At 38.1% G+C, this 20003-nt stretch overlaps 1 protein-coding gene across 1 annotated transcript in view; it reads right to left on the bottom strand.

The window, feature by feature from the left end:
• Window positions 1-20003, bottom strand: part of agmo (alkylglycerol monooxygenase) — a gene marked incomplete at its 5' end in the record, with an annotated part of 124832 nt that overhangs the window by 48103 nt on the left and 56726 nt on the right. Inside the window, one exon of the mRNA XM_076262447.1 lies at window positions 18167-18262. Coding sequence (XP_076118562.1) covers window positions 18167-18262 — 96 coding nt within the window. The remainder of the gene's footprint in view (window positions 1-18166; window positions 18263-20003) is intronic.

The following is a 20003-nucleotide window of genomic DNA, read 5'->3' as shown; positions in this document are numbered from 1 at the left end:
GGAGAGACACAGAGCATCACAATCAGGGTAGGAACTTCACGGCGGCCACGATGGCCATGGAGTTTTACAGGCCACTGTGGCCTTGGTGCCCCCTTCTTTCAATATTCTGGTTTGCGTCCGACTAATAGCGTATTTTATTATCCTATGGCCTGTCAAAATAATCTAAGCATTCACAGCGCAAATTAATTTAGTATTTTACGCAGTGGAGAAAGTGACAGCGCACAGCAAGAAAGGAAGTGCGTCCAAATTCACCCATTCTTCTCAGTTGAACTACTCGCGAATAGGTGTCACTTTACGTTCGAAAATCGATTGTACATTCGATTGGACCAAAAAACACAAGTTTCGAAAACTAAAATAGGGAATCGATTTTGTCGAATCGATGTACACTATTAATTTTAAACGAATTAAACAAATAAAAAGGATAGGTGTAACAAAATTCACAAACAAGAATATAAGAATATAAAAGGACAACACGATCAACCTCTGCGACATAGGAGTTTGGAGGACTTGAGGAGTTCGATGTGGAAGTACTTCGGATTTTTGGTATAACAAAGCGGTAGGCTATGCAAACTGTGCAATCGAGTTCTATGTAGGCGAAATTTGTTTGACATTTCTAATCTCAGTACAAATTCAAAAATTGTTTGTCTATTAATTTTCCACGGTTCAACACACGAGACGACTGAACACCCGGGTGTTGTTATATGTGTACATTAGCCTATAGGCCTACTACATAGCTTGGCTTTATTAATTTCTGCTAGTTAGTGCATTTTCCCTGTGTATAAGTTAGACTACATGCATTATTGTGTTTGACACTGAGGATAGCCTATATCTGAGACGGTCTGGTGTGAATGAGTTACATTGTGAAAATTGAGAATGGCACAGACTAAATCGTTTAGTCTATTCTTTGTATAGTGAAATTGAAATGAAATATGGACTATTACAATCAATAATATTTTGAAATGAATTAAAAGGAATCAATTTATATGAAAAAATCTCTGTCTGTTGTGTGCGTGTGTAAAGCCTACAGTAGGCCTACTGTGCGCATATACTGCGCAAAAACGGCACTTGCGCCTAGGCTATCTAATTGTATCGCCTTGTTAGGTATGCGCGGGGTGGGATAGAGAGACCCCCTTAAAGACAAAAAGATCATTCGAGCCCTGCTGCCACTACATTGCACATATCTGTACATGTTCATACATTGTTCATATTACATAGCCATATATATTTTGCTCTTATAATGTTACTGCTAATACACTGCACATACTTCTATTTAATTTATACTACTCTAAACCACCTTCTGAAAACAAATACTAATAGATAGATAGATACTTTATTGATCCCTAGGGGAAATTCAAAGTCACAGTAGCATACACACACATTCAGTAACATACACACACACACACATTCACTAACAGCAGAAAAAGTCATTAAAAGTATATAATATAAAAAAAACACAACTAAGCAATAAGGACTGTATAAGATAAAGAATATACTTAATATACTAAAATACAAATTATACTAAATAAAACTTAATCTAAATCAATTCTAAAAAACAGTATCCACATAGTGGGTGATTAATCAATCAGGTGCGCTTGCAATGACTGAAGCAGGGACTGAGCCTGTGGTCCTCTGTGCATAAGGTAAGGTAAGGTGCTCTTTGTGAATGAGTGTCATGGTGATGGTGCAAATGAGTAAGTCAAACAGTGCAACAGTGCAAGAATAAAGTCTATATATCTATGTATAAATAACTATATTAAGAAAGGTATAAGTGTGGTCACAGTTCGGCTGTGGCATGGAGGGAGGGGTTGTGCATATGTGCTAATAAAGCACGCAAACAGTGAGGCAGAAGACAATGGTAAAGTGGCTAGTGGACAGATAGTTCAAGACATGGAGGTGGTGAAGAGGCAGACAGACTATGCGGGAGACGTCTATTTATACCAATGGATACCTTGTCTTAGCTGAATTACTGAAGCTAAGCAGGTGTGGGCCTGGTTAGTACTTGGATGGGAGACCTCCTTGGAAAACTGGGTTGCTGCTGGAAGTGGTGTTGGTGGGTGGCCAGTAGGTGGCACTCTTCCCTCTGGCCAAAAAAGATCGATCCCAATGCCCCAGTGCTGTGACGGGGACACTGCACTGTAGGAGATGCCGTCCTTCGGATGAGACGTTAAACCGAGGTCCTGACTCACTGTGGTCATTAAAGATCCCATGGCACTTATCGTAAAGAGTAGGGGGTTCCCCGGTGTCCTGGCTAAATTCCCAATCTGGCTCATTTAATCTGGCCCCCTAATCTTCCCCCACTGTAATTGGCTCATTCACTCCCTCACTCTCTATCTCAAGCTGGTGTCTGGTGAGCGTTCTGGCGCATAATGGCTGCCGTGCATCACCCAGGTGGGTGCTACACATTGGTGGTGGTTACTAGTGAGGACCTCTTTACTAGTGAGGAATTCTTGAAATTTGGCACACACGTCAGGTGTCACGCAACGCAGTTAGGTACAAGAGCTTGACCCCGGGCGTGGCCCAGGGACTCGCTAGCGCCCCTTTAGGTGACTGATCCTGTGGTTGGCATATATTTTGAGGTGGTTAACATGGTAGAAAAGTCTTGAAATTTGACACACACATCAGGTGTCACACAAAGCAGCTAGGTAAAAAAGCTTGGCCCCGGGTATGGCCCAGAGACTCGCTAGCGCCCCCTTCTGACACTGTGACTTGTGGTTGGCATATAGTTTTAGATACAAACACCAAATTTGGGGGGTGTATGTAACTCCCAAAAACAACCAACTTTTGTATTAACATGCCATTAGCCACGCCCACAGGAAGTGAGGTAATTGAGAATTTGTGCGTTGTGGACATGATCAATTTTAACGTACTCCTCCTAGACGGTTGATCCGATTCATGTCAAAGTTGGTATACATGACGCCGAGATGTTCCTGATGATAAATTGTGAAGCCTTTTTTTGATATGTTGTAATTTGACAAAATGGGGAAATTGTTAAATTTAATACCGTTCCACACAAACAATAAATGTGTCATAATTCACCATGCATGGCTTGAAATGTTTTACATTTCACAGGTCATTAAGGTCAACAAGACCATGTTATTGATAATATTCACATGCCCATAATGCATGTTTGGCATAGCGCCACCAACTGGCAACAGAAAGAATGGCAATTATGCTTATTTCACATGATCAATTTGCACATACTCCTCCTAGACGATTTGTCAGATTCATTTGAAATTTGGCAAACATTATGCCAAGATGTCGCTGATGTTAAATTGTGAAGGGATTTTTGTATGATTTTAATATCTCACCACATAAACAGGAAATGTGTCACAAATCACAGTGCATTGAATGAATGGTCTGAAACTTCTCAGGTTAATAGATATCATGATTATGATGATATCCAGACACCCAATGGGCCTGCCTGGCATAGCGCCACCACCTGGCCAAGCAGGAAATGTGCCAGAAATGGAAAATGCCTTAAGTGATTGATCTGAAACTTTATAAAATCTTGGATATCATTATTGTGAGAATATTCAGATGCGTAATTCACAGGCCTAGCATAGCGCCACCATCTGGCTAAGCAGGAAATGTGCCAGAAATGCTCTATGCTTTGAATAAATGGTCTGAAACTTCTCAGGTTAATAGATATTATGATTATGATGATATCCAGACACCCAATGGGCTTGCCTGGCATAGCGCCACCACCTGGTCAAGCAGGAAATGTGCCAGAAATGGACAATGCCTTAAGTGATTGATCTGAAAGTTTACAAACATTTTGGATATCATTATTGTGATGATATTCACACGTGTAATTTTCATGCCTAACATAGCGCCACCATCTGGCCAACCAAAAAGTGTATCAGAAATGTTCTTTGCTTAAAATGAATGGTCTGAAATTTCCCAGGTTAATATATATTATGATTATGATGACACCCAATGGGCCTGCCTTGCATTACGCCCCCACCTGGCCAAGCGAGTAAATGTGGCAGAAAATAAAATACAAAAACAAATAGCACACGCATCAAATATGTACATTTCAGAAACTCACTACGTCGGTGCTTTGTTGGATTCCGACATGTCACGGGTTGCGGCCCGCAGGTGCTCGGGCCCGCCATTGCCGCTTGCGGCTATATTTATTATTATTATTTTTAGTTCACCTTTTTGCTATTTTTGAGGTGGTTAACATGGATGAAAAGTCTTGGAATTTGGCACACACATCTGGTATCACACTGGCTACACAGGCATGAAGGCTTGGCCCCGGGCGTGGCCCAGGGACTCAGTAGCGCCCCCTTAGGTGATTGATCTAGTGGTTGGCACATACTTTCAGCTAGACACACCAAATTTGGTAGGTGTGTGTATCTCCCCAAGATGAATAACTTTCGTATGTACAATGCATTAGCCACGCCCAACAGGAAGTGAGATATTTGGGATTTTGTGCGGACTAAAATGCGATGAATTGTGATGCCAAAAGAGATGTTTCCCATCACTGAAAACGCATGAAATTTGGCACACATGTCAAGAGGTACCGTGAATACACAGGGGAAAAGCCTTGGCACCGGGCGTTGCCCAGGAACTCCATAGCGCCCCCTTATGTCATTGTGACTTGTGGTTGGCATATAGTTTTAGATACACACACCAAATTTGGTGGGTGTATGTAACTCCCAAAAACAAACAACTTTTGTATTAACATGCCATTAGCCACGCCCACAGGAAGTGAGGTAGCCCACGGATCAAATATGTACATTTCACAAACGCACCACGTCAGTGCTTTGTTGGATTCCGACATGTCACGGGTTGTGGCCCGCAGGTGCTCGGGCCCGCCATTGCCGCTTGCGGCTATATTTATTACAGTGCATGAAAATGCACTGTACTGTTCTTCCTAGGCAACTTCTTCTTATTATTATTATTATTCCGCTTACCACTTTTTCTAGACGCAATTTCTCTTGAACAGTTTAACTTAGAAACTTCATTCAAACGTAGGTCTTCAAACAGATCGGGTTGCTATCTCTTTTCAACTTTGAAACTTTTATACTTTTTAAACTATTAAAGAAAAACTTTTTAAAAATCCCCATAGACTTAACATTGCCGATTATGACATCATAATACGGCCATTAAGCAATTAGAATCCTATGGCAGGTGTTCAGGCCACCTGGATCTCAACTGCCAGTCTCAGGCTTTAAGCATACAAACTGGCCCTATTAAGACTACACATCCTGTTAAACTGCTTCCTCTGCCAAAAACTATTTCAAAATAAAAGTCCTCACTACAATATTTCACTGTTAAACAATTTAACCCTTTAAACTACTGAACTTTTTAACTGTTTAGCCATTGTAACTGTTACTTGTCATTAACTATGACTCCTACTCACTGTAGCTAGTTAGCATGGTTATCATAGTTAGCATGCTAGCAAGTTAGCATGCTAGCAAGTTAGCATGCTAGCATGTTAGCATGCTAGTTAGCATTTTTAGCAAAATTACAAAAAATGATTAGCTAAGTTAGCTAAGTCATATGGTTAGCATAGTTAGCATGCTAGCATGTTAACATGCTAGTTAGCATTTTTAACAAAACTGTTAAAAATGATTAGCTAAGTCACATGGTTAACATAGTTAGCATGCTAGCAAGTTAGCATGCTAGCATGTTAACATGCTAGTTAGCATTTTTAGCAAAATTACAAAAAATGATTAGCTAAGTTAGCTAAGTCACATGGTTAGCATAGTTAGCATGCTAGCATGTTAGCATGTTAGTTAGCATTTTTAGCAAAACTGCTAAAAATGATTAGCTAAGTTAGCTAAGTAACATGGTTAGCGTAGTTAACATGCTAGTTAGCATAGTTAGCATAACTGCTAAAATTATTAGCTAAGTAACATGGTTAACATAGTTAGCATGCTAACATTGTTAGCATAGTTAGCATGTTTAGTAAAACTGCTAGAAAATGTTAGTTAAGTTAGCTAAGTAACATGGTTAGCATGCTAGCACTGCTATAAAACATTAGCTAAGTAGCATGGTTAAAAGAATTAAAAATCTTAGCATAACTGCTAGCAAACATTAGAGCCGTTCAAACTTTTAGTTATCGTCAAATATCTACCTATGCACAGCCATTAAACTATTTGAATATCAACATTCATTAAACTGCTAGAAAACGTTAGCTAAGTAGCATGGTTAGCAGGTTAGCATTGCTAGCACTGCTATAAAACATTAGCTAAGTAGCATGGTTAGCATAGTTAAAAATCTTAGCATAACTGCTAGCGAACATTAGAGCCATTCCAACTTTCAGTTATCGTCAAATATCTACCTATGCACAGCCATTAAACTATTTGAATATCAACATTCATTCAATTTCCAGTCTGTCAACAACTTTTAAACTATTTACCTTCAACTTTTAAACGGTCTACTTTTAAACTATCATTAAACTATCTATTAAACTAGCTGTCTATCAACAACTTTTAAACTATCTACTGTCTATCAACAACTTTTAAACTATCTACATTCAACTTTTAAACAGTCTACTTTTAAACTATCAACTTTTATTAAGCTATGCAACAACCATGTCTATCCTAGCATCACCGTAGTAACCATCTCTTTATTATCTGTTTTAACTATACATGATATTTTACATCACAACTTTAGCATTTTCATGCACTGGTAATTCCTTGGAATTGCATTTCTAGTTACAGTGCATGAAAATGCACTGTTCTGTTCTTCCTAGGCAACTTCTTCTTATTATTATTATTCCGCTTACCACTTTTTCTAGACACAATTTCTCTTGAACAGTTTAACTTAGAAACTTCATTCAAACTTTGTAACGTAGGTCTTCAAACAGATCGGGTTGCTATCTCTTTTCAACTTTGAAACTTTTATACTTTTTAAACTATTAAAGAAAAACTTTTTAAAAATCCCCATAGACTTAACATTGCCGATTATGACATCATAATACGGCCATTAAGCAATTAGAATCCTATGGCAGGTGTTCAGGCCACCTGGATCTCAACTGCCAGTCTCAGGCTTTAAGCATACAAACTGGCCCTATTAAGACTACACATCCTGTTAAACTGCTTCCTCTGCCAAAAACTGTTTCAAAATAAAAGTCCTCACTACAATATTTCACTGTTAAACAATTTAACCCTTTAAACTACTGAACTTTTTAACTGTTTAGCCATTGTAACTGTTACTTGTCATCAACTATGACTCCTACCCACTGTAGCTAGTTAGCATGGTTATCATAGTTAGCATGCTAGCAAGTTAGCATGCTAGCATGTTAGCATGCTAGTTAGCATTTTTAGCAAAATTACAAAAAATGATTAGCTAAGTTAGCTAAGTCACATGGTTAGCATAGTTAGCATGTTAGCATGTTAGTTAGCATTTTTAGCAAAACTGCTAAAAATGATTAGCTAAGTTAGCTAAGTAACATGGTTAGCGTAGTTAACATGCTAGTTAGCATAGTTAGCATAACTGCTAAAATTATTAGCTAAGTTAGCTAAGTAACATGGTTAACATAGTTAGCATGCTAACATTGTTAGCATAGTTAGCATGTTTAGTAAAACTGCTAGAAAATGTTAGTTAAGTTAGCTAAGTAACATGGTTAGCATGCTAGCACTGCTATAAAACATTAGCTAAGTAGCATGGTTAAAAGAATTAAAAATCTTAGCATAACTGCTAGCAAACATTAGAGCCGTTCAAACTTTTAGTTATCGTCAAATATCTACCTATGCACAGCCATTAAACTATTTGAATATCAACATTCATTAAACTACTAGAAAACGTTAGCTAAGTAGCATGGTTAGCAGGTTAGCATTGCTAGCACTGCTATAAAACATTAGCTAAGTAGCATGGTTAGCATAGTTAAAAATCTTAGCATAACTGCTAGCGAACATTAGAGCCATTCCAACTTTCAGTTATCGTCAAATATCTACCTATGCACAGCCATTAAACTATTTGAATATCAACATTCATTCAACTTCCAGTCTGTCAACAACTTTTAAACTATTTACCTTCAACTTTTAAACGGTCTACTTTTAAACTATCATTAAACTATCTATTAAACTAGCTGTCTATCAACAACTTTTAAACTATCTACTGTCTATCAACAACTTTTAAACTATCTACATTCAACTTTTAAACAGTCTACTTTTAAACTATCAACTTTTATTAAGCTATGCAACCACCATGTCTATCCTAGCATCACCGTAGTAACCATCTCTTTATTATCTGTTTTAACTATACATGATATTTTACATCACAACTTTAGCATTTTCATGCACTGGTAATTCCTTGGAATTGCATTTCTAGTTATATTAACTTTGTCTCAGAGCGTTTTCCTTTTTTGAGGTGGTTAAGATGGGTGAAAAGTCTTGAAATTTGGCACACACATCAGGTGTCACGCAAAGCAGTTAGGTACAAGAGCTTGGCCCCGGGCGTGGCCCAGGGACTCAGTAGCGCCCCCTTAGGTGATTGAGGCAGTGGTTGGCACATACTTTCAGCTAGACGCATCAAATTTGGTAGGTGTGTGTATCTCCTCAAGATGAACAACTTTCGTATGTACAATGCATTAGCCACACCCAACAGGAAGTGAGGTATTTGGGATTTTGTGCGGACTAAAATGTGATGAATTGTGATGCCAAAAGAGGACCTTCCCATCGGTGAAAACGCATGAAATTTGGCACACACGTCAAGAGGTACCATGAATACACAGGGGAAAAGCCTTGGCACTGGGCTTGGCCCAGGAACTCCATAGCGCCCCCTTATGTCACTGTGACTTGTGGTTGGCATATAGTTTTAGATACACACACCAAATTTGGTGGGTGTATGTAACTCCCAAAAACAAACAACTTTTGTATTAACATGCCATTAGCCACGCCCACAGGAAGTGAGGTAGCCCACGGATCAAATATGTACATTTCACAAACGCACCACGTCAGTGCTTTGTTGGATTCCGACATGTCACGGGTTGTGGCCCGCAGGTGCTCGGGCCCGCCATTGCCGCTTGCGGCTATATTTATTACAGTGCATGAAAATGCACTGTACTGTTCTTCCTAGGCAACTTCTTCTTATTATTATTATTATTCCGCTTACCACTTTTTCTAGACGCAATTTCTCTTGAACAGTTTAACTTAGAAACTTCATTCAAACGTAGGTCTTCAAACAGATCGGGTTGCTATCTCTTTTCAACTTTGAAACTTTTATACTTTTTAAACTATTAAAGAAAAACTTTTTAAAAATCCCCATAGACTTAACATTGCCGATTATGACATCATAATACGGCCATTAAGCAATTAGAATCCTATGGCAGGTGTTCAGGCCACCTGGATCTCAACTGCCAGTCTCAGGCTTTAAGCATACAAACTGGCCCTATTAAGACTACACATCCTGTTAAACTGCTTCCTCTGCCAAAAACTATTTCAAAATAAAAGTCCTCACTACAATATTTCACTGTTAAACAATTTAACCCTTTAAACTACTGAACTTTTTAACTGTTTAGCCATTGTAACTGTTACTTGTCATTAACTATGACTCCTACCCACTGTAGCTAGTTAGCATGGTTATCATAGTTAGCATGCTAGCAAGTTAGCATGCTAGCAAGTTAGCATGCTAGCATGTTAGCATGCTAGTTAGCATTTTTAGCAAAATTACAAAAAATGATTAGCTAAGTTAGCTAAGTCATATGGTTAGCATAGTTAGCATGCTAGCATGTTAACATGCTAGTTAGCATTTTTAGCAAAACTGTTAAAAATGATTAGCTAAGTCACATGGTTAACATAGTTAGCATGCTAGCAAGTTAGCATGTTAGCATGCTAGTTAGCATTTTTAGCAAAATTACAAAAAATGATTAGCTAAGTTAGCTAAGTCACATGGTTAGCATAGTTAGCATGCTAGCATGTTAGCATGTTAGTTAGCATTTTTAGCAAAACTGCTAAAAATGATTAGCTAAGTTAGCTAAGTAACATGGTTAGCGTAGTTAACATGCTAGTTAGCATAGTTAGCATAACTGCTAAAATTATTAGCTAAGTAACATGGTTAACATAGTTAGCATGCTAACATTGTTAGCATAGTTAGCATGTTTAGTAAAACTGCTAGAAAATGTTAGTTAAGTTAGCTAAGTAACATGGTTAGCATGCTAGCACTGCTATAAAACATTAGCTAAGTAGCATGGTTAAAAGAATTAAAAATCTTAGCATAACTGCTAGCAAACATTAGAGCCGTTCAAACTTTTAGTTATCGTCAAATATCTACCTATGCACAGCCATTAAACTATTTGAATATCAACATTCATTAAACTGCTAGAAAACGTTAGCTAAGTAGCATGGTTAGCAGGTTAGCATTGCTAGCACTGCTATAAAACATTAGCTAAGTAGCATGGTTAGCATAGTTAAAAATCTTAGCATAACTGCTAGCGAACATTAGAGCCATTCCAACTTTCAGTTATCGTCAAATATCTACCTATGCACAGCCATTAAACTATTTGAATATCAACATTCATTCAATTTCCAGTCTGTCAACAACTTTTAAACTATTTACCTTCAACTTTTAAACGGTCTACTTTTAAACTATCATTAAACTATCTATTAAACTAGCTGTCTATCAACAACTTTTAAACTATCTACTGTCTATCAACAACTTTTAAACTATCTACATTCAACTTTTAAACAGTCTACTTTTAAACTATCAACTTTTATTAAGCTATGCAACCACCATGTCTATCCTAGCATCACCGTAGTAACCATCTCTTTATTATCTGTTTTAACTATACATGATATTTTACATCACAACTTTAGCATTTTCATGCACTGGTAATTCCTTGGAATTGCATTTCTAGTTACAGTGCATGAAAATGCACTGTTCTGTTCTTCCTAGGCAACTTCTTCTTCTTATTATTATTCCGCTTACCACTTTTTCTAGACACAATTTCTCTTGAACAGTTTAACTTAGAAACTTCATTCAAACTTTGTAACGTAGGTCTTCAAACAGATCGGGTTGCTATCTCTTTTCAACTTTGAAACTTTTATACTTTTTAAACTATTAAAGAAAAACTTTTTAAAAATCCCCATAGATTTAACATTGCCGATTATGACATCATAATACGGCCATTAAGCAATTAGAATCCTATGGCAGGTGTTCAGGCCACCTGGATCTCAACTGCCAGTCTCAGGCTTTAAGCATACAAACTGGCCCTATTAAGACTACACATCCTGTTAAACTGCTTCCTCTGCCAAAAACTGTTTCAAAATAAAAGTCCTCACTACAATATTTCACTGTTAAACAATTTAACCCTTTAAACTACTGAACTTTTTAACTGTTTAGCCATTGTAACTGTTACTTGTCATCAACTATGACTCCTACCCACTGTAGCTAGTTAGCATGGTTATCATAGTTAGCATGCTAGCAAGTTAGCATGCTAGCATGTTAGCATGCTAGTTAGCATTTTTAGCAAAATTACAAAAAATGATTAGCTAAGTTAGCTAAGTCATATGGTTAGCATAGTTAGCATGCTAGCATGTTAACATGCTAGTTAGCATTTTTAGCAAAACTGTTAAAAATGATTAGCTAAGTCACATGGTTAACATAGTTAGCATGCTAGCAAGTTAGCATGTTAGCATGCTAGTTAGCATTTTTAGCAAAATTACAAAAAATGATTAGCTAAGTTAGCTAAGTCACATGGTTAGCATAGTTAGCATGCTAGCATGTTAGCATGTTAGTTAGCATTTTTAGCAAAACTGCTAAAAATGATTAGCTAAGTTAGCTAAGTAACATGGTTAGCGTAGTTAACATGCTAGTTAGCATAGTTAGCATAACTGCTAAAATTATTAGCTAAGTAACATGGTTAACATAGTTAGCATGCTAACATTGTTAGCATAGTTAGCATGTTTAGTAAAACTGCTAGAAAATGTTAGTTAAGTTAGCTAAGTAACATGGTTAGCATGCTAGCACTGCTATAAAACATTAGCTAAGTAGCATGGTTAAAAGAATTAAAAATCTTAGCATAACTGCTAGCAAACATTAGAGCCGTTCAAACTTTTAGTTATCGTCAAATATCTACCTATGCACAGCCATTAAACTATTTGAATATCAACATTCATTAAACTGCTAGAAAACGTTAGCTAAGTAGCATGGTTAGCAGGTTAGCATTGCTAGCACTGCTATAAAACATTAGCTAAGTAGCATGGTTAGCATAGTTAAAAATCTTAGCATAACTGCTAGCGAACATTAGAGCCATTCCAACTTTCAGTTATCGTCAAATATCTACCTATGCACAGCCATTAAACTATTTGAATATCAACATTCATTCAATTTCCAGTCTGTCAACAACTTTTAAACTATTTACCTTCAACTTTTAAACGGTCTACTTTTAAACTATCATTAAACTATCTATTAAACTAGCTGTCTATCAACAACTTTTAAACTATCTACTGTCTATCAACAACTTTTAAACTATCTACATTCAACTTTTAAACAGTCTACTTTTAAACTATCAACTTTTATTAAGCTATGCAACCACCATGTCTATCCTAGCATCACCGTAGTAACCATCTCTTTATTATCTGTTTTAACTATACATGATATTTTACATCACAACTTTAGCATTTTCATGCACTGGTAATTCCTTGGAATTGCATTTCTAGTTACAGTGCATGAAAATGCACTGTTCTGTTCTTCCTAGGCAACTTCTTCTTATTATTATTATTCCGCTTACCACTTTTTCTAGACACAATTTCTCTTGAACAGTTTAACTTAGAAACTTCATTCAAACTTTGTAACGTAGGTCTTCAAACAGATCGGGTTGCTATCTCTTTTCAACTTTGAAACTTTTATACTTTTTAAACTATTAAAGAAAAACTTTTTAAAAATCCCCATAGACTTAACATTGCCGATTATGACATCATAATACGGCCATTAAGCAATTAGAATCCTATGGCAGGTGTTCAGGCCACCTGGATCTCAACTGCCAGTCTCAGGCTTTAAGCATACAAACTGGCCCTATTAAGACTACACATCCTGTTAAACTGCTTCCTCTGCCAAAAACTGTTTCAAAATAAAAGTCCTCACTACAATATTTCACTGTTAAACAATTTAACCCTTTAAACTACTGAACTTTTTAACTGTTTAGCCATTGTAACTGTTACTTGTCATCAACTATGACTCCTACCCACTGTAGCTAGTTAGCATGGTTATCATAGTTAGCATGCTAGCAAGTTAGCATGCTAGCATGTTAACATGCTAGTTAGCATTTTTAGCAAAATTACAAAAAATGATTAGCTAAGTTAGCTAAGTCACATGGTTAGCATAGTTAGCATGTTAGTTAGCATTTTTAGCAAAACTGCTAAAAATGATTAGCTAAGTTAGCTAAGTAACATGGTTAGCGTAGTTAACATGCTAGTTAGCATTGTTAGCATAACTGCTAAGATTATTAGCTAAGTTAGCTAAGTAACATGGTTAACATAGTTAGCATGCTAACATTGTTAGCATAGTTAGCATGTTTAGTAAAACTGCTAGAAAATGTTAGTTAAGTTAGCTAAGTAACATGGTTAGCATGCTAGCACTGCTATAAAACATTAGCTAAGTAGCATGGTTAAAAGAATTAAAAATCTTAGCATAACTGCTAGCAAACATTAGAGCCGTTCAAACTTTTAGTTATCGTCAAATATCTACCTATGCACAGCCATTAAACTATTTGAATATCAACATTCATTAAACTACTAGAAAACGTTAGCTAAGTAGCATGGTTAACAGGTTAGCATTGCTAGCACTGCTATAAAACATTAGCTAAGTAGCATGGTTAGCATAGTTAAAAATCTTAGCATAACTGCTAGCGAACATTAGAGCCATTCCAACTTTCAGTTATCGTCAAATATCTACCTATGCACAGCCATTAAACTATTTGAATATCAACATTCATTCAACTTCCAGTCTGTCAACAACTTTTAAACTATTTACCTTCAACTTTTAAACGGTCTACTTTTAAACTATCATTAAACTATCTATTAAACTAGCTGTCTATCAACAACTTTTAAACTATCTACTGTCTATCAACAACTTTTAAACTATCTACATTCAACTTTTAAACAGTCTACTTTTAAACTATCAACTTTTATTAAGCTATGCAACCACCATGTCTATCCTAGCATCACCGTAGTAACCATCTCTTTATTATCTGTTTTAACTATACATGATATTTTACATCACAACTTTAGCATTTTCATGCACTGGTAATTCCTTGGAATTGCATTTCTAGTTATATTAACTTTGTCTCAGAGCGTTTTCCTTTTTTGAGGTGGTTAAGATGGGTGAAAAGTCTTGAAATTTGGCACACACATCAGGTGTCACGCAAAGCAGTTAGGTACAAGAGCTTGGCCCCGGGCGTGGCCCAGGGACTCAGTAGCGCCCCCTTAGGTGATTGAGGCAGTGGTTGGCACATACTTTCAGCTAGACGCATCAAATTTGGTAGGTGTGTGTATCTCCTCAAGATGAACAACTTTCGTATGTACAATGCATTAGCCACACCCAACAGGAAGTGAGGTATTTGGGATTTTGTGCGGACTAAAATGTGATGAATTGTGATGCCAAAAGAGGACCTTCCCATCGGTGAAAACGCATGAAATTTGGCACACACGTCAAGAGGTACCATGAATACACAGGGGAAAAGCCTTGGCACTGGGCTTGGCCCAGGAACTCCATAGCGCCCCCTTATGTCACTGTGACTTGTGGTTGGCATATAGTTTTAGATACACACACCAAATTTGGTGGGTGTGTGTAACTCCCAAAAACAATCAACTTTTGTATTAACATGCCATTAGCCACGCCCACAGGAAGTGAGGTAATTGGGATTTTGTGCATTGTGGACATGATCAATTTTAACGTACTCTTCCTAGACGGTTGATCCGATTCATGTGAAAGTTGGTATACATGATGCCAATATGCTTCTGATTCTAAATTGTGAAGCTTTTTGTGATATGTTCTAATTTGACGAAATGGCAAAACTCTGAATTGTAATCCCCTTCCACATAAACAATAAATCTGTCTTAATTCACCATGCATGGCTTGACATTTTTAAATTTCACAGGTCTTTGAATACCATGGGAGTGATGATATTGACATGCCCATAATGCATATTTGGCATAGCGCCACCACCTGGCAACAGAAAGAATGACAATTACACTGATGTCACATGATCAATTTTAACATACTCCTCCTAGACGGTTTGTCAGATTCATTTGAAATTTGGCAAATATGATGCCAAGATGTTGCTGATGTTAAATTGCGAAGCGATTTTTGATATGTTGTTATATGTCATGATTTTAATATCTCACCACATAAACAGGAAATTTGTCATAAAGTCACAGTGCATTGAATGAATGGTCTGACACTTCTCAGGTTACTAGATATTATGATTATGATTATATTCAGACACCCAATGGGCCTGCCTGGCATAGCGCCACCACCTGGCCAAGCAGGAAATGTGCCAGAAATGGACAATGCCTTAAGTGATTGATCTGAAACTTTATAAAATATTGGATATCATTATTGTAATGATATTCACGTGCGTAATTCACAGGCCTAGCATAGCGCCACCTTCTGGCCAATCAGGAAATGTGCCAGAAATGCTCTATGCTTTGAATAAATGGTCTGAAACTTCTCAGGTTAATAGATATCATGATTATGATGATATCCAGACACCCAATGGGCCTGCCTGGCATAGCGCCACCACCTGGTCAAGCAGGAAATGTGCCAGAAATGGACAATGCCTTAAGTCAGTGGTTCCCAAACTTTTAACAGGTATGTACCCCCTGAGACATTATGATCTTCCGGAGTACCCCCAACACCACCAATTGTTAACAAGGTTTTTTTTTAAATTGTTTTATTAATATTTATTTTTATCAATTTTGTCGAGAATAGTGAATAGGATCATAAATATATGATACAAATCTCATCAATAGTCAACATAGGCTATGATAGGCCTACAAATGTGCTGAATATAATGATTTTAAATAGATCTGCAATAGATCCGCACCTAATCTCACACACAATCGTCTTGTTGAATGCAGTGATCTTATCTGGTGCTTGTCTTTGCCTTGTAACTGGAGATTTAACTCATTGAGCTTTCCAAATATATCGCTAAGATAGGCCAGCTTCGTCAAGAAATGTTCATTAGTGAACGTGCTTGCAGATTCAAACATGCGCTCTTCCTCCAAGAAGAGGCGACTCGGAGCTCAAACACGCGACAGCACTTTACCTCGGGAAAGCCACCTTGCCTCGCTGTGAAACAGTACAGCCTTTTGGTCAGCTCCCATCTCCTCTCAAAGTGCGGAGAATAGACACGCTTTTAAGGGCCGGGTCTTGATGAAATTCACCATTCTCACAACCTCGTTCAAAATCTAATTCAGGTCGGGACTAACTAAGCTGCCTTGACACGAGCGCTTCCCTATGAATAACACAGTGCGTCCATTGCGCATCGGGTGCTACCTGGGCCTAGGCTACAGATAAACAGGAGTTTTATTTTTTTTTTTTTTTTTCACGTCAGTGGGTCGCATGTCTCCGCGACCCAGTAGTGGGTTGCGACCCACAGTTTGAGAAACGCTGTTTTACCCTCTCTGTCTCCACTCTCAAATATTTTGTTAATGCGTAGAAAATACGTTTTTAATGTGCAGTGCAAATGCGGAAGTTAAGTTATCAACGTGGGATAGAGAAAATGTTTGAAAAGGCATACTGTAGGCTATGACTTAGATCTTTTTTCGCCTACCCCCTGAAATCAGTCCACGTACCCCTGGGGGTACGCGTACCCCAGTTTGACAACCGCTGCCTTAAGTGATTGATCTGAAAGTTTACAGACATTTTGGATATCATTATTGTGATGATATTCACATGTGTAATTTTCATGCCTAACATAGCGCCACCATCTGGCCAACCAAAAAGTGTATCAGAAATGTGCTTTGCTTAAAATGAATGGTCTGAAATTTCTCAGGTTAATATATATTATGATTATGATGACACCCAATGGGCCTGCCTTGCATTACGCCCCCACCTGGCCAAGCGAGTAAATGTGGCAGAAAATAAAATACAAAAACAAATAGCACACGCATTAAATATGTACATTTCACAAACGCACCACATCGGTGCTTTGTTGGATTCCGACATGTCACGGGTTGCGGCCCGCAGGTGCGCAGGCCCGCCATTGCCGCTTGCGGCTATATTTATTATTATTATTTCTCCTCTTCCCTTAAGTGATGCATTGAACAGTTCAATGGCCCTGGGGATGAATGACTTCCTCAGTCTGTCTGTTATGCAAGGCAGTGAGCGAAATCTCCAGCTGATCAGGCTCTTCTGCTTAACAATAGTGCTGTGGAGTGGATGACACTCATTGTCCAAGATGTTGATCAGTTTGTTCAGGGTCCTTTTGTCAGATATTGAAGTGATGCACTCCAGTTCAGCTCCCACTACAGAGCCAGCTTTCCTTACCAGCCTGTCAAGTCGCCCCGCATCCTTCTTCTTTGTGCTTCCTCCCCAACATACCACTGCATAGAAGAGGACGCTGGCAACAACAGACTGGTAGAACATCCTGAGGAGCTTGCTGCACACATTGAAGGAAGTACAGCCTGCTCTGTCCTTTCTTGTAGAGTGTGTCAGTGTTGGAACTTGTCCAAGGCGTAGACTTAGATTGAAGATGTGCTTCAGTGGCTCCCCCAGCTCAGCAGCAAAGGCCTTGAGTAGCCTTGGACACAGTCTGTCAGGCCCCGCTGTCTAATGTCTACACTGCACTATATCTTTTGTCCTGTCTATGCACCACCTACTTTGTATATCACATTGCACTGAATTTCATTGTTTCTGTACTTGTACTCTGCACAATGACAATAAAGTTGAATCTAATCTAATCTAATCTAATCTAATCTAATGTGTAATGTATGTTCATGTACTAAGGAGCTTTCCTTTTTTATCTCTGCAACTGGAGCTGTTGTATTTCTTACTCCTCGATTTCATTGTGTATGTTTTGTGCTAACTGTTTGTGATCAAAAAACAGTAAGTAAACCAAAAAAAGTATTTTCTACAGGATGTGATGACATATTCACTCACATGTTATAGCATAACCTGAGCAACTCTTGGTAATAATTACTTTACCCAACCTCCCTACTAATCCCATCCTTAAAAGGCTTTAAAACATATATTGGGTCAAAACAATCACCTCTGTGTGTATCCAGAACTGGTAGAGGAGGTTGAACTGCACATGAACAGCAAACACAGATGGGGGAATGACCAGAGCCATGGGAAGATAAAAAACCTGAGGGCAGAAACAGCCAACATTGTTAATAATATTCATAATGCATAAATACATGGCAAATGATATAGCTGCAATCAACAGTGATGGTGCTAAGCAGTGTAGAAAAGCAGATTTCCCATGGAAACATGGGACCCTATCATGACATTCTAAAGTGCATCGTCACTCGTCAAAAGTCTATTCAAATTTAGTAGGATGTCCAGTTCACATTGGGAGGGGTTTTGCTATCAAAAGTGGAGCGCATGGCGTAACAAGGTGTTCCTAGGTCTTTTAATCAGTTATATGGGTGTGTTTGGGGCGTAACATCATTTTAAACCAATGAGAATGACATCTGTCATTCCCTTTAACGGCGCAACGCGCGATATGTCAAATAAATGCATCGGTATTTTGGCATTCAAAGGCGCATTTGAAGGAGGCTGCTTGCGAGACCGTATAGAATAGTCATTCTTAAACTTGCTTTACTAAAACCTAGCATAGCCTTCACGCATTTGCACTCGTCTATTTGAACTCATTGGCAAAGTGAAACTAACTTCACCAAGGAGTCAGTCAACGACAAGACAGTTATATGCAGTTACATTCACTATTGACTGACAATGGGTTACCACCGAAAACATAGGTTGGAAAAAGCAACACGTACCCTAATATTGCTCAAATGACTGAATAAAACAACATTTATCCTGCAGAGGAGTTGCTTATATCTCGTGACAGTGCGTCTTCAGCTGTGCTCCATATGTGTCTCTCGCCTCTCCCCTAATCACTTTTAACCGTCATTACCAATTTGCAAATGATGGTGAATAACTACTCATTATGAGATGTAGAGTATTTCGTAATATCTTTGTTCTAACTATGTTTCCCATTGTAATCGTGCAATTTGTAATGCTTTGCATGGACGTGCGCTGGTGTGCGTTCATGAATGATAGAAGGATGGTGCGTGCACCTGCCAATATGACTGGTGACATGCGCTCTTAAAATAGCATATGAACAACTCGCCATTGACTTCTGATCAGGTTTAGGTGGTGTATGATAGCGATTTTTAGACAACGCGCTAGGCCCCACCCTAGGTTGTTAATTGCCACACCCCTGGGCGCAATGCTTAAAAAATAAACGTGCAAAATACCGAATTCAACTTTGCGCGGGTGAATAACGAGTATTACGCCATGCGCTGGTGACCCAAAATACAGCCCATGATGTCACTATGTGACATGGTTGTTAATAGTCCTGTAAAATAACCAAAGATTGACTGAGATGAGATAAGACTTTATTATGACCACTGTGAAGCGAAGCGATATATATTTATAGGTTAATGATAGCGATATACAATAGGTTTAGTCAGAGTTTTTTTTTCTTCCAGATTTTCTATTTATTTATTTATTTATTTTTTCTTCAGTAATTTTGTGTCAATGATTCCCGGGACACTGAAAGACCGGGGTGCATGAAACTTGGTGGGCATGTAGCTCCAAGGATGACATGGAACAATTGTTTTTCATTTTGATCCGTCCCCCCCCCCACCTGACTGGCCTCCCCGAAAGGAGGGTAGGGCAGACACAGTTTTCTGTGAATATCTTGAGAACCGTAGTTGCTAGGAGGACCAAATTTTTTGTACGTTGGTCTTTAAGGGCCCATGTCAACCCATCCCATAACCACTTATTTGATGTATAGTGCCACCTAGTTACAAAAGAAAAAGCAAAAATGAGGTGTTGTAATATGCACGAAATTGGAGGTGTAGGATCATATGATACCCTCT

The sequence above is a fragment of the Alosa pseudoharengus genome, unplaced genomic scaffold (assembly GCF_046254945.1).
Source record: "Alosa pseudoharengus isolate Yale_2024_CS ecotype anadromous, Long Island Sound unplaced genomic scaffold, YU_APseudo_1.1 YU_APseudo_1.1_scf_29, whole genome shotgun sequence".
Taxonomy (NCBI): Eukaryota; Metazoa; Chordata; class Actinopteri; order Clupeiformes; family Clupeidae; genus Alosa; species Alosa pseudoharengus.
Note: the sequence above shows the minus strand (reverse complement) of the source record. Positions and strands in the feature narration are given on the sequence as shown.